Here is a 15,676-nt window from a genome sequence, read left to right on the forward strand (position 1 = left end):
TTAAGGACATACTTGATATATTACAGGAAAGGATTGCCGTTATACACTAATATATTGTTTTATATATTTAGGTTTTGTGCAATATATTTTTTTACTATTATTAATTTGCATTTACCTTGTAATGTGTATGGATGCAACATTAACAGAAATTCCTAGCAACTATGATGTCTAGCAATAATGTTCTAAGTTAAATAAAGTAAATGTTATTGTTTACAAAAAGTGCAAAGTACTAATTCAAAAGATAAAGCATGGCAAGCACAAAAGATAACCTTGAAGCCTTTGATACAAATGTACAACAATGGACAGCCTTTACCTATACTAAGAATTTCAAGCACATTCTGGAAGCTAACAATATTAAAGAATGCAAGAAAGTATCAGTGCAACTTACTGTATTGGGATGCAGAGCAAATGGATTACTCTGTAGGCTAATTGTGACAGATTTGTGTGTGGATTATGAATTCATTCATTCATTCATTTTCCAACCCGCTGAATCCGAACACAGGGTCACGGGGGTCTGCTGGAGCCAATCCCAGCCAACACAGGGCACAAGGCAGGGAACCAATCCCGGGCAGGGCGCCAAACCACCGCAGGACACACACACAAACACCCACACACCAAGCATACACTAGGGCCAATTTAGAATCACCAATCGACCTAACCTGCATGTTTTTGGACTGTGGGAGGAAACCGGAGTGCCCGGAGGAAACCCACGCAGACACGGGGAGAACATGCAAACTCCACGCAGGGAGGACCCGGGAAGCGAACCCGGGTCTCCTTACTGCGAGGCAGCAGCGCTACCACTGCGCCACCGTGCCGCCTGGATTATGAATTGAAGCCACCAAATGTATCTGTGTAAGGAGGCAACACTCATGTTCTAAAGAGCAGTGTAGATTGTCGCCTCAGTGTACTTGAAAATCGGTGGATAAATAAAGGTAAACCCAAAAACAAATGTGGACAATGTGGCAAAGCCAACTATAATGCTGATGACTGTGGGTATATATTTCAGAAATCTAATAAACTGGCAAAAAGGGACACATCTGACACATTTCAAAGCAAAAGATCACAGCAAAACGGAATAAAATAGGACATAAAATACAATACGGTAAAATGCTTTGCTAATAACAGATATATGAACATTATGGAGAAAGGCAAAGTTACCACTAAAGACTCACATGCTGAGTTCATATTTAATAATTTTAATATTGAGATTCACATTGTGGAAGATACTGTACAGAAGAGAATACTTTAACAGTAGAAACTGATGGAATTCCATAATGTAGATAAATACTGATGCAGCTATTCAGTTCATTGCAACAGACATGTATGGGGAATGCTAAACCACTGGTAAGACATGGTTGATATACAAAAGAATAAATAAATAAACTGCTTTTCCCCCATTTAATGTAATAAAGGGTTTTCAAACAACATTGTTTGGAAGACAGTAATTACATTACATAAAAAAAGAGAGACTGCCGAGGAAGTGGAAACACAATCAGTCAGTACCAATGAAATCTGTACTTCAAGAAGTACTTCAACTGCTGTGTAAAGGAAACATAGTAACAGATACTGCTCATAAGGGTAACCCTTTCTTAATAAATGTAGTAACAAGACTTTACATAAGGGCGTTTAATGTGTGGCATGAAAATTATTGCTCCATCTAAGCCACAACAAACCACACTTAAAAAGTCACAAACAAACAATTTGACTTCTAAGTAACAGCGCCAGCATAAATTCACACCCGATCTGACGCTGTTCATTTTCCAATAATATTGCATTAGTGCAATGATGTTTTCACATATATTATCTCTTTCTTTCAGGTGTGTAATAGAAACCACAGCATAGAGAGAAGTGTGTACATTGTAACAGGTACACAGGTTGTAAATGTAGGAAAGACGATCCTTGCGTGTGTGTGAACTGTTAACATTTGAATCTGATGATTGCATATAGCGCTGAACTTACTGCTCTGTACTATTCTTTCCTCTACATGTCCTGGAGTACAAAAGAAACAGCACCAGATGGACTTGAATTGGAGAAGGACAAGCAAACGGTGATTGCATTCACTACACTTTTGGCACGCAGACTTATTTTGTTAAATTGGAAGAATTCTAATTCTCCTCTTATAAGTCAGTGGGAAACCGATGTTTTATATTATTTGAAATTGGAAAAAATCTAATTCTCAGTTAGAGGATCTGTACAAAAATTTTTTCAAAACCTGGCAGGATTTAATCAATATTATTTTAGAATAAGAGAAATAACTATTACCGTATTTAACTCCCTTCTCCATCTCTTATTTACATATATATTTACTTCTCCCTTTCCTTTGTTTAATGTTGCCTCATTAAAAAGCCTTAAGCAATTTTCCTTTAGCTAAGCTATCCTTCTCAGGGGTGGGGTTTGATTTGTCTTCAATTTTGTTGGGTTATAAATTGATCTGTTTGTATGGAATGATTACAATGAAAAGTAATAAAATAAAAATATAAAAAAAAAAGAAACAGCACCATACAGCAAAATGTGGGAACTGGCAAGATCGGGGGAAAAAAAACACGCGGTCACTGATTACAAACCACAAGATGTTACGTGAATGAATATGAATAATGTTGCATCCGTGCCACAACTTACAACTAACCCATAAAGTTAATTCATGGAGTACTATCATGATATGATTTTTCTACCTTTCAGGTTCAATAAGACAGATCCTAGCATAGTCACCTGGTTCTGTATTCCAGCTCTGTTACATGTCAGAAGACTGTATATTTTCACCATACCTGAGCTTTTTTTTTTCTAGGCATTTCTGGTAAGTCTACTATGTAATAGCATGCTCAGTACACAAACAAATGGATTAATACTATTATTTTAGTAACTCAAAATTTAAAAATATAACAGCACATTATGATAGAACATGTAATAGATAAATGTTGCTAAAATCTAACGAATCACTGTATGGTAACTAAGATGCAGTCTTTTTGTATTGCACTGTGAACATTTTGTTTTTTATTCACAGACATGGGAGTTTGCAATTATGTAAAAAAAAGTTAGCAATATTGCCAATATAAAAACATGGCAGGCAAGGATTTTTGTAGTCTGTGGATTCTACAGAAAATAACTAAAAATGATATATAAAAAAAAAAAATGTGAACAGAGCACACATTAAACTTAAAAAAGAGAAATCATTAAGAATTTCGCAAATTCTGTATAAAAAGTCATGTATAACCAGTACTACAATGAACATACTTGCCTTTATTAAAACAAGATCAAGCAATAGCATAGGTAAAATTAATAATTTACAAGTTATGACAGACAAGTCAATCCAAGAAGGTGATGGGACTGATGTTGGTAAGGCAGTAAATTCAATTATACACATAATATTGTATGCAACTGTGTAATTGGTATGGTCACCCTTTGGAAACATCTGTCCAATACAAATAAACTTACCCTAACACTGACTTTCCAGTTTCTTCTGGTTTACGAACTGTAAAAGGACTAGGATCAATCCCTACAGTCTTTGGCATGAACTCCCTTAAAATAGACATAGAAAGAAAGAAATCAAAATCATAAAAGATAGAAATTCAATAAAATACAAAGTCTCAATTGACTGACATTCAACATTAACAGAAATAAAACAATTTAATTTTTTTTGTTATCTCAAATACAGAAATATATCATTTATACATAATGTATTTAGACATTTTTTAATATTGGTATCTAACCATTTAAAATTGCTTAAAAATTAAATTCCATCCTAAAACTGTTTAACAATAAGATTTTAAGTCATTATTCTACTCACTGAATGAACTTTACACTTTAAACACCTGGTTATAAATGGTGACAACATTAAGATAAAATTGTTTCCAGTACTTGGTGTCATAATTTCTTACAATCCAATTTGGATGAGCATAACTGATTTACTCAGAAATACATTCAAGTCTTTTTCCATCAAATTAAAAAAATAGTATAGGTTCAGTTTTAAATCACTATAACCAAAATCAACATCAAATTGCTTACTGATAGACAGAACTGGGATCCCAGAAATGGAATTTACAAATATGGAAGAAATACAGACTGAATCTGCTGAATGAGGAGAAATATTGGGATAACATAGACTATTGTGAGAAAATTGAATGATTTAGCAACTTAAGGTTGAAAAACTAAGGCGACAAAGATGCCAAGAAATACTTCAAAAATTTCTGTGCAAACTGAGTCAAATAGCTGACAGACTTATACTGTATTGTTGGCTGCGAGGGAAGAGAAGAGCAATGTTCATATCAGCATGTGTATTATTAAGAGATTAAGCTTTGAATGAAGCAATTTAAGTTGTAATGAAGCAAACAAATGAAAACAGTAAACAAAAGAAAAAGCACAACACATTTGAAGCCCTGGTGAGGATAAAGCAATAAATATTGAGATGGAGCTAAAAAAAGTGGATGAATGGGTAGTGTCTGCAGTAGTGTTAATGGACAAAGGAAACAGACAAGAATTTGGTGATACTTGCTCATTACACTTATTAAAGACGAGATGGTCAGAGAAATACATAAGGGACTCCTTGCATGGCATTTATTCTATAATGATAGCAAAAAGAAAAATGATTTGACAGAGAAGACACCATAGAAAGATGGTGTATAAATATTTTATTTCTTGCACTGATATACTGAATAAGGTTGTCCCTCTAACACTGAGACACAGGGCTGTTGTTAAAACCACTCCTTAGATAAATGGTCTGATCTGTAATTTTAGATGTAGTTGCAGGCAGGATGAACTTGGAGGCGCATCCGCTCCATCTTAAAGATCTGCTTTCTGTCTGTATCAACATGCTGAGAGTAACTAGGCCTTCCTATATTGCTAATTTAATATGTAATAACAAGTACTACTTCACGGTTCTGTTTGATACAATATCCGGCTTTGTTTCTCCAGACCCATATAATACCTTTGTCTCTTTAAACAGTGATTATGATGGCTTTCTTAAATATTTTGTTAGTAAAGTCACAGGGTAGACCTAGTTTTCCTTTAATGCCTACTTCTTTAGGAGCTGGTCATCCAAGCTCGTTATTTTTCAGTTCTTTTAATCTAGTGTCACTTGATGAATTAGTGTATGTGATTAGGAAAATTAAACAATCTGCCAGCACTTTAGATGTTTAACCAGCTTCATTGTTTTTAAAGATCCTTGACTCTATTGGCCCCAGTCTGGTATCGGTAATTAATTGCTCTCTGCAGTCTGTCTGTATCCCTAGCTATTTTAAACAGGCTGTTGATCATCCTTTATTGAAAAAAACAAATCATCCATTCCTAAAAGTTATAGGCCCATCTCTAAACTCCCATTTTTCACAAAAATCTTACAAAAGGTTGTTGAGCAACAGCTGGTTGTTTTCCTTGAGAAATGTAAGTTTTTTTTTCTAGTCAGGTTTTTGAAAGCATCACTCAACAGAAACAGCTCTCCTTAAAGTGTCCAACGATTTATTAATGGTTGTAGATGCAGGTGAGTGTTCTGTGTTAGTACTGATTGGTCTTAGTTTAGCCTTTGACATGGTTGATCATAAGATCCTCTTAGCAAGGTTATATCACTCTATGGGCATAACTGATTCAGCCTTGGCTTAGTTCACCTCATATTTATTTGATAGGAGTTTCTCCATCTATGTGGGTAATATACTTCTGCTTTTGTTTCTTTGTCTTGTGGGGTGCCTCAAGGACCAGTCCTTGAATTTATTTTGTTTTCGTTGTATATGTTTCCTCCAGCTTAACTCATCAGTTCTATTAATGGTATCTCCTACCAATTTTATGCTGACAATATTTAGCTTTATTGTTCTCTTAAGCCAGAAAAACTGCACAAGTTGTCTTCTTTGGCCGACTGTCTGAAGGAGTTCAACAGTTGCCTACTAGCCAACTACTTAAAGCTAAGTGCTCAGAAACTTGAAGTTTTAAACTTGTCCTCCTTTCCCCAATCTGTACCCAGCAGTTACTTAAAACATTTCTACTATCTCCACTTCTTCTCATGCATTCCCATGTAATTTAGGTGTCATATTTGATCAATCTCTGAGTTTTGATGAAGTCATTTTTTTTCATTTAAGAAAAGTATCCAAGTTGAGATCTGTTGGTACCAGGGTTGAGATAGAAATGCTCATCATGGCTGGATTATTGCAATACCCTCTTTACCTGTCTAAATAAGTTCTTCAAACTGTTCAAAATAGGCTTTTAACACAAATGGATCCACATCTACCCACTTTTACATACATTGGATCCCAGTTTAATTTAAGATCCACTTCAAAATTCTGGTACTTACTTACAGAGCTCTGCATTGTCAACCTCCTCAGTATGTCACAAACCTCTTTCATCAGTATACTTAGGGATGTGCTCTGAGATTTGCTCAGTTAGATCTCTTTACTGTTCCTCGTACGAGACAAAAGACATGTGGGGCTTACACATTTCAGGCCATTGCTCCAAGGTTATGGAACAGTCTTCCACAGACATCGAGAATAGTATCAACTTAAGATGCATTTGTTGAGACAGGCATTTGTGTAGCGCTGCCATCTATGGGTGTCTTTTATAGTGTCTTTGTTTTGTATGTTGCTTTGATATTTAAATTTATTCTGTTTTATTGTTCAGCACTTTGTGACTTTTGTCTGTGATAGGTGCCTTATAGATACATTTTTACTTACTTACTTATTAAATCAAATCCTTAACTAGGAATAAAAAAAGACCAAAGGTTTAAAATAAAGTAAACGTATTAGAAGGAATTTTCTTCAATCCAAGGCTATTTAAAGTAGGTGCAAAAAATATATAGCAGTATTTTAGTAGTAGTTTGAAAGTAGTGATAGGAGACTTGGTTGAAACTGTGTGAGAATATTGATGGAACATGTGTAAACTGACATATGTACATGACTGATAATGCATGTAATTAAATGTCTTCATTGAAGTTGTTTAGATGAAAGTATTAAAGTTTAGCTAGTAAAGTGTCACTCTATACGTGAATGCAGTAGACATGGAGGTGGCTGTAAGGATGTGATGTTCTAGAAAGAGTTTCTTGATAGTTACGAAATATTCTGATCTCTAAACAAGCATATCATGCATTGAAATAAAGGCTTGTGAAAGATATGAAATTACTTTTCGTATATGAGTGAGGAAGACAATGAAGCAAAGTAAAAAAAAAAAAGCTTAAAGAACTGTTAGTTGGAAAGTAATGGAAGTATATGGAAGTAAGATAAAGGCAAATACAGAGCTAAATAAGAAGGCTGGCATGGCAGGGATGAGATGTGCGGAGGAGAAAAACGGTTACGTGGTTTCAGCATATGGGACAAGAGAAACATGCTGTGACTTTGAAGGTGATTGAACCTTTATCACATTATTGTGGTACTGTATATGCTTCGAATTAATAAAGAATCTGTTTATAATATTGACCTTAATCTTGTATATTTTTCCAACTATACATTCATATATTTATATTTGAACAGTTTGACATCCGTGGCAGAGCGACGGGCGCTCAGCGGGCTCCTATCAATTATGGAGAATCCACTGCATCCACTAAACAGTATCACCTCCAGACAGAGGAGCAGCTTCAGCGACAGACTGCTGTCACTGTCCTGCTCCATTGACAGACTGAGGAGATCGTTCCTCCCCCACACTATGCGACTCTTCAATTCCACCTGGGGGGGTAAACGTTAACATTATTCAAAGTTATTGTTTGTTTTTATCTGCATTTTTATTACTCTTTAATTTAATATTGTTTTTATATCAGTATGCTGCTGCTGGAGTATGTGAATTTCCCCTTGGGATTAATAAAGTATCTATCTATTTTTAATGTATAAATCATGACACTTAACATGATTATATTCTCAGGCAATTATGCACCTAAGGGGGTTATTGATAAGGAAAGTGAAACAAAGTATAGGAGTCAGGAGAAGAACATTGTTTCTTGGTGTAAAAATAATTGCCTACATCTTAAGATCAGCAAAACCAAGGAACTGGTTATTGACTTTCGCTGCACTAAAGAGTCTCTATGCTCGGTCACTACAGGGAGTAGACATCAAGGTGGTGTGCTCCTGCTAGTACTTGGGGGTCCACATCAAAGGCAGGCTGAACTGGTCTTGAACCATATAAGAAAGGGCAGAGCAGGTTCTTTTTCCTAAGGAGAGTGCATTCCTTTAATGTGGGAAGTGACATCCTTCATATTTTCTGTAACTCTGAGATGGAGAGTGCAATTTTCTACACTGTGGTGTGCTTTTCTGGAAACATCACTTCAAGGCCCACCAAATTAACAAGCTAATTAAAAGAGCATAATCAGTTATGGGATGCACTCTGTACCCCTTGGAGGCAGTAGCAATAGACAGGACAAAAACAAAACTGAATACCATTATGAACAATGCTTCACATCCCTCTCTCTGACACGCTAACACAGTACTTTTAGCCAGCAAATTATTCAGCACATGTGAGTCCCGAAATGCTACTGAGTCTTGTTAATACTAAAAGCAATATGCCTGCATAATGCCTCAAAGTGACTGTGGCTGCCAAGCTAATAAGTGTAATGAGCAATCTTCCTCCTTTTTAGTCATTCTGGTATGTGTTCAAAACATAGTGTGTGTGCGTATACATATATATAAATAAATATATATTTATCAGTCTATGTATGTATTTATTTATTTAAAGCTTCTGTAAAAAGCCATATTTTTCCAGGGGACAAATAAAGTTCTATGTATCCATCTATCAATCTGACACATATACTTACCACAGTATTTCTTTATGCATAATCATCTGTCACTTTACCTTCAAATCTCTTCAAATAACGTCTAGGTATATAGAGGCATTAGAATTATATTACCATTACATTTAGTAAATCTGTATCATTATTTTGTGAAAAATGTAAGGATTTTGAACAAGGCCACATGAGAAACAAAGAAAAGGTTAAGGTAAGTAAGGAATAATTGTATAAAAATGTTTAAATGCAGTTTATTCTCATCATAAAATCCAGGGATTTGTCATACTATTAGGATATAAATTTATTTACTGACTGTAAGTAGGCAAAAAAGAAAACACATAATAGCATACCTTGCTGAATTAGTCATAGAGAGGCAAAAAGATTCATCAAAACAACTGAGTTCATAGGGTCTAAAAAATTCTGTGTATATATCAATACTTTCATCATACTTGTTGAATCTTTTGATTGCCAGCTTCTTTCTGTTTTCTGTACATAAAACTAAATATGGAAAAAAGACCACACAGTTATACATTTAATCATGCACAACATTATATTCCACAATTACACAAGAAAAAATAACTATTTTAAAAATACCAACCATTCATTGTTTCCTGTCTTGGTAGTAGAAATTTTAGTCTAATATCAACTTCCAGTTATGCATTGCATCAGACAAAAGACAGTTAATTTAAAATAAAATTCTTTTGAAAGTAAATCATTTTACATTGGAAGAATATGTCCAGAAGAAAATAAGCATTGAAATAAAAAAACTGCATCATACCCTGATGCAATAATTAATAGAAAAAAATGGTTTCTGTATAATATGAGATCTAAGTCCCTTTTCCTAATTAGTTACTAACAGCTTTGACACTGAATGTTTCCATATTTCTTGCTGTAAAAAGAATTTATGGATAAATTGTACAATGCAATCTATTAATAAATAGCATATACAGTACATAGTTCTGCATTCTCTCCCAATGTTATATTTGATGTAAAATTCCCCATTTGAAAATTCAGTTTTATTAATTTGTTTTATTGTACCATCTGGTTCACCCACCATGAACTTTCATATGATTTTTTTTTGTGAGATAGCTTTATTTGTTATGGTATGGTATGCAGTTTCATCCATGTTTTTCTTTTTTATGTTTGTCTCATCTAATCTTTCATTTTATCTCCTCAAACTGCTTTTCCTGGTGAGGGTTCTGGTGGCAGCAGGCCAAGTATGACATGAGACGTGGAGGAGCTGAACCTCATCCCTGGTGCTTTACACTCAGCAGTGAATTGCTTGGGTGCATGCCAAAGTCACAGTAAGAGGACGAAAAAAAGGACAACATCATTTGCACAAGAGCATATGCCTAACATATTTAACAGAAAAGGTGGGAAAGATTATTTTCAAATCTGTAATTAAAACATTATTTTCAATAGTGTTTTAAGTAAAAACATTTCCACCTCAGCCTGTGGTATAAGGGCTCCTTTATACTTCACGCTCAGAACGCATACGCGCACGCATCATGGCTGCCACGCATTCTCAGCATTCATTTGACGTGTCCTCTGAGCAGGTCCTCAGAAATTAACGCGACGTGTGCACGAGTTGCAGTACCAGCAAAAAGTCGGGGGGCATAGTGTGATAAAAGTTGGAATGTGACGTCTACTGTTTACTATCGACATGTGACAGAAAGCTGCTTTGAAGATCTTATGGGATCAATGGGCGCACTTCGATGTTTGATGAATGGTTCGATGTGGTGAAACAAAATGCCGACATGTAGATGCATTCGTGGTGCTTTTATATTCAAGCATCGCATATTCCCGATCGTAATGAGACAATACATTTTAAAAGTCTCGCATACCATCTTTTGTGCCGTCTTTTTTCTGGGGTTTCCTCTTGACCTGACAGCAGCAGCAAACAGCAATAGATCACCACACAGAACACATAAAATGTATGATATTCTAACTCTCTGCACATTTAGAATCCTTAGATTTATACTTGATATCACTTTCATGATGAAATGCATTAAAGTATGTATGTTACGGTTTACAGATAAATCATTAATTTTGTTTAAATAATGAATACTGTTAATAATTACACACATAGGGGTGACACAGTGGCGGAGCGGTAGCACTGCTGTCTTGCAGGAAGTCACGTCGCTGGTATTCCCTGCCTGGAGTTTACATGTTTACCTGCTGGGTTTCCACAGTGTGCTCCGGTTTCCTTCCAAAGATATACAGATTTGGTGATACTAAAATGACGCTGAGTGTATGTGAGTGCTTGTATTCACCTTGCAATGAACTGATGCCTCGTGTATGGATTGTTTCTGCCTCGTGCCCAATGCTTGATGGAATGGACACATCCCTGGATTGATGGATTTAATCATTAAACATCCTTTTCAGAGATATTGCAGTAAGGTGTCATTGGAATTTAATGGGTGTTCCAGGCAATTCACAACACAGCAAAGCCAAACCTGTTCTCACCGTGATAATATGTCACACTGCCACCTGGTGGATTCTTCCAGATTTACGTAAAGTACGCGCACAAGTATAAACAGTAAAATGTTTGCATAGCAGGAGCATCCGCTGGAGCATGCGTTGTGTCGCATGAAGTATAAACCTGGCCTTAGACCACATATGGCTAATTAACACTAGAATTACCAGAGTCTACGAAAAAACTTGTAGACCCGGCCCACCTTAAATCCGTTCGCACCTCTCCGTCAGCATTTTCTGTCCTGTAAATGTGCTGATGAAGACAAGCAGCATGCAGCCTACTATTCCATCCCCCCACAGCTGCAGAACATGCACAAAGTTCTCCCAGCTCATGCCTTGATTGATTATCTGGGAGTGAAGTGCTGGAGTTTTAGAGTGTAAATAATACATCGTTATTTGGAACACATGCATTTCATGTGTGTTCCGTTTCTACAATAATCTGTGTAAACACTGATAAAACGGAAACGTTTTTCATATTTTAGTAGTAAATGACAAAATGTTGGCATGAACTATATAATGTGTGAAGCCTGAAGTCCAAAGATCAAATAAACCTGGAGTATGTGAATTTCTCCTTGGGATTAATAAAGTATCTATCTATCTATCTATCTAAACACTTTCACAAAAGGTTCAAGGATCAAACAACAGCTTCCATGGGGTAGTGGTAAGATTTGCTGACTTGTGATCAAGAGTTACCGGTTCGATCCTGACTGCCTCCTATATTTGCCGCTTTCAGTAGTGAGCTGCTCTTATTGTTAATATTATACAGTACACACATACATTTGGTTTGTGTCTGTAACAGCTGCTGTACATTTATAGGACTTGTAAAAGTTACCGTTTTTTTTTTTTTTCACTTTTATTCTCTCAGTCACGACCACGATGCATACTAACCACTCACCCCCCTGATCAGGGAGGTGACGCTGATAGTTTTTATCTGAAACTGGGATACGGTTGCTGGAAAGGGGTGTGTGGCGCTCCAAATATCTTTGTAAAAGGACGAAGGTCCAAGTTTGGTGCTTCCTGTTTTGCTATATGGTTGCGAGACATGTATGCTATCCAGTGACCTGAGACGAAGACTGGACTCCTTTGGTACTGTGTCTCTTTGGAGAATCCTTGGGCACCACTAATTTGACTTTGTTTTGAATGAGTGGTTGCCCACAGAGTGCAGAATGAGGCACATTACTTGCATTGTGAGGGAGCGTCAGTTATGGCACTATGGCCATGTGCCGCAAATCCCCAAGGTTGATTCGGCTCACAGGATCCTCATTGTTGAGGACCTGAGCAGCTGAATCAGGCTAACGGGATACACACATAATTCCTGGTTGTGGGAACTGGATGGTCAGTTCCGAAGGGAGAGACTAGACTGCGGGTCTGCCTAGGGGGTTGCCAACAAGAATCCTGAGCTGTTTCATCATGTGGTGGGTGTGGCAACATGCTGTACCAGTGCATGCTCCCCAACCTGACTTGACCTGTGTTATTATTGCTTAGTTTATCAAGTAAGGACATATCATTGAGGAAACTTAACAGCATTTTTCAACAACATTCCAGTACAGAACCACTGGTCAATATTCCAGAATGTCTTCTCACATTTGGGAATTTTTTTTAACATATTTACCGACTGAGCAAAATAATACAAATGTGTCAGAGACCAAATTGTGTACTAATTCAATATTTTAGCTGTCATACTTTTAATATATTTATTTACTGCTTTTATCCATAGTTTTGTTTTTGTCTATTAGGCCTCAATCTATCTTTTTTCTCCTGAAATAAAAAATAATATAAATGATCAACTCATCAGTCATTCAAACAGATAATATCCAGAATGCATTATCTTTGAACATATACTGGATACAATAAAATCAAGAACTAAATCATAAATGACACCTGAAATTAACATTTAATGAAGGCAGGAAGAGAGCAACATACCTTCATCATAAGGGAGTGGCAAATAGGGCAAAACTGCAGGAGTCCACCAGTAAGTATAACTATAATCAAAACAAATAATTATTGACACTCTTATTTTCCTAATGAATGGTCTGACTTTGTTCATATTTTTTTCATATTTTAACATGCAGGACGTCTAGCATTTAAAATTATATAGATAATATAGTTACACAACATAATATTTCATTTTAAATGTATTCAAAGAGAGTAAGAAATAAGAGTTTTACACTTTCATTCATAAAAAGTTAAATCAATTTTTCATAAGGAAACTTTAGGCAGAATACTTAAGTTTTCTTCTCAATTTGTTCTCAACATTTACAATTTTCTTTAGTCCAAAAAGTATTTATTGCAATGATTCTCAGGTAGCATCTTCCTGCTGCCCTGTAACATCATCTCTATCCCTCAAATTAACAAGCAACTGGAGAGTAACATGAAGTAAATAAATCATGATTCTGGTAAATACATTATTACTCTTGATGTTACTTATTCAAAAATACTAAAACAGAAGTACTTTTTTTTTTTACCTTGAAATTATTTTACATATGCATAATTCCTGGTTACATTTTTGTAGAAGGAGTAAAAACACATTTGCTTACAGTGTACTTATGGAATGAATGTGCTAAGAAGAACACTTACATTTAACATCATCAAAATGGGTATATTTTGTTTTGGTTACAATTATGCATTACCAGTATGTATTATTTCAGATGAAAGGTTCTGCTGAGGGATTAAAACGTAAGTATTTTTATCAACATTTTAACAGGACAGCTTTAAAGCTGCAAACCGATGCCAAAGGAATACCTTATTGTACCTCAGGAATAGGATTATTCAAGATGAGTCCAATCAGATATCCTGAACTGTTATCTTGCAAGTCTAAAGCTCATACAGTAACAACAGTGCCACAGCCAAGACAAATAAATTAAACAGTGTAAAAAGCTAAACAGTATTTCCAAAGAGATTTCAAAATGCACAAACGATGTTTCAGTTTAGGGTGTCTGTGGGGAGGGGATCAGAGGGACATATTTATGCCACTGTGACATCAGTTCAGTCCGACACCTAAAGAAGTTGCTGCAGCAGGGCCACAATAGCCATTTAGAAAACATGGCTCTCATGAGAGGTAGTAACAATGTCAATGTCAATTTATTTATATAGCACATTTAAAACAACATAGTAATGCTGTGGCCAAAGTGCTTTACAATTATAGAATAAAAGAAGAACAAAACAATTAACATAAAAACATAAACAGAAATAAAATACACATGAACATAAAATAAGATACATAATAAATAGAAGTAATGTTATATAATCACAAAGAGGAAACCATCAGTATTACTGAAGGTCACGGAATGCAAGTGAATAGAAATGAGTCTTTAATCTTGTTTTAAACAGTTCAATTGTAGACGACTCCTTTATATGGTGAGGTAAAGAGTTCCACAGGTGAGGCGCAGCAGCTGCAAAAGGCCCTGTCCCCCTTGGTTTTACACTTGGTACGAGGGACAACAAGAGACAACTGATCAGAAGATCTAAGCACTCTGGATGGCTGGTGTAAAACACACAGATCAGATAAATAGGCAGGAGAAAGTCCATGTAAAGATTTAAAAACTAGCAGCAAGATTTTGAAATCAATTTGAAAACTGACAGGCAGCCAGTGTAAAGAAGCTAAAATAGGAGAAACAGAGTTAAACCATGAAACCATTTTCATAACCATAAAACTGTCTGCATCTACCTCCTCAGTGTTACTAAAACTAAAATCCTAAGGAGTTTACTTTTTTTCCCTTGATGGGCGAAATTCAAATCCCAATAAATTTACCTTTACTTTCTTGATGGGTGTTTTAATAGTTGTTATTAAAATATTAGCAAAACATTTGTGATTCTTTACCTATGAAGCACCCATACCATGAGTTAATATACACTCTATTCCTTAAATTATTCTGGAAATTAACTAGAAATTTATGTAAAACAAAGCAGTCAAAAGTCAGATACTGAAAATGCTGATATATTTGCAGTAGCTCAACAGAATCAAAATATTAAAAACGCTCCTTTATTTAGTATGAATATTTATTTCCTTACTTACTTATATTTGAAAATAAAAAATGCTATAAATTCACAGTCATACCTTCTTCGAAAATAAGAGTAGTGCATGGTGTTTTTGTTATGAAGGTAAGTATCAGTAGGAAGCTCCCATAGATGAGGTTTGTTTTCAAAAGGTTGGAACACTTGCAGGAAAAGATTTATGGCATCTTGTCTATCAGCATCTAAGAAAATAAAATGTTGATTGACTTAACACTAGAATTACCAGAGCCTACGAAAAAACTCGTATATCCGGCCCACCTTAAATCGCTTCTTAAATCCGTTCACAGGTCTCCGCCAGCATCCTTTGTCCTCTAAATGTGCTGATAAAAGACAAGCTGCCAGCAGCCGGCTATTCCATCCCCCCACCGACTTAGAACGTGAGTGAAGTTTTCCCAGCTCACGCCTTGATTGATTATGTGGGAGTGAAGTGGAGTTTTACAGTGGAAATAAGAGATCATTATTCTAAAGTAATCTGTGTAAACACATTGTTAAAACAGAAACTTTGTC

General features: G+C 35.7%; 1 protein-coding gene across 1 annotated transcript in view; it reads right to left on the reverse strand.

Annotated features, from left to right (window-relative positions):
• The window catches only part of fig4a (FIG4 phosphoinositide 5-phosphatase a), a 280,104-nt gene that overhangs the window by 107,947 nt on the left and 156,481 nt on the right, over positions 1-15,676 (reverse strand). Inside the window, exons 17-20 of the mRNA XM_028791311.2 lie at positions 15,213-15,351; positions 13,079-13,137; positions 9,031-9,178; positions 3,433-3,516 (exon numbers count right to left, since the gene is read on the reverse strand). Of these exons, the coding sequence (XP_028647144.2) occupies positions 3,433-3,516; positions 9,031-9,178; positions 13,079-13,137; positions 15,213-15,351 (430 nt within the window). The remainder of the gene's footprint in view (positions 1-3,432; positions 3,517-9,030; positions 9,179-13,078; positions 13,138-15,212; positions 15,352-15,676) is intronic.

Source organism: Erpetoichthys calabaricus, chromosome 3 (genome assembly GCF_900747795.2).
Source record: "Erpetoichthys calabaricus chromosome 3, fErpCal1.3, whole genome shotgun sequence".
In the NCBI taxonomy this organism is placed as follows: Eukaryota; Metazoa; Chordata; class Cladistia; order Polypteriformes; family Polypteridae; genus Erpetoichthys; species Erpetoichthys calabaricus.